A 712-nucleotide genomic window follows, 5' to 3' on the forward strand; every position below is an offset into this window, starting at 1 on the left:
TCCTTCCCTCTCATCCCATCCCACCAACTCACTTGTAAAAGTCCCTTAGCAGCTGGTAGGCCGTGTTGAGCTCCCGGCTTGCCCCCTTACTGTCATCATACTTGGATGACTGTTTCAGCAATCACCACCACCACAACCAGCATCGTAACCACGACCACCCTCAGGAGTTTTGATGAAGGAGGAGGAGGGGGAGGAGGGGGACAAGGAAGAAGCGGCAGCGCCGGAGATAACGGAGACGGAGGCCGAGCGGTCCATTGGATGCGGCGACGAGGCAACGGGTATACGAAGAATGCAGACAGACAGACAGACAGACAGAAGCGGGAAAGCGTGAGGATAAAATGTGATGAGGAGGAGGAAGCACAAGGGGCGATTAGGGCGCATTAGGGAAAGGTTCCAAATGGACCGCATGCGGGAATGCGGGGGGTCACAGGGAGTTCGGGAAGGGTGGGGTGGGGGCCCCGGGGCTCGGAGATACTTCACGCAATAATGATGGTGATGATGATAATGATGGTGATGATGATAATGATGATGATGATGATGGTGATGATGATAATGATGATGATGATGATGGTGATGATGATAATGATAATGAGGAGGAGTAGGAGGCGGAGGAGGCGGAGGACGAACCAATACATTGCGACGGAGGGAAAACATGCAGGACGGGGGCCGGCGGTACGGGGCGCGCGTGCGTGTGTATGTGCAAGGGTATNGT

General features: G+C 54.7%; 1 protein-coding gene across 1 annotated transcript in view; it reads right to left on the minus strand.

Annotated features, from left to right (window-relative positions):
* VOLCADRAFT_107156 (uncharacterized protein) overlaps positions 1–712 on the minus strand; it is a gene marked incomplete at its 3' end in the record, with an annotated part of 4,589 nt that overhangs the window by 1,699 nt on the left and 2,178 nt on the right. The window contains exon 6 of the mRNA XM_002956260.1: positions 126–159. Within this exon, the coding sequence (XP_002956306.1) occupies positions 126–159 (34 nt within the window). The remainder of the gene's footprint in view (positions 1–125; positions 160–712) is intronic.

Source organism: Volvox carteri, assembly GCF_000143455.1.
Source record: "Volvox carteri f. nagariensis unplaced genomic scaffold VOLCAscaffold_59, whole genome shotgun sequence".
Classification (NCBI taxonomy): domain Eukaryota; kingdom Viridiplantae; phylum Chlorophyta; class Chlorophyceae; order Chlamydomonadales; family Volvocaceae; genus Volvox; species Volvox carteri.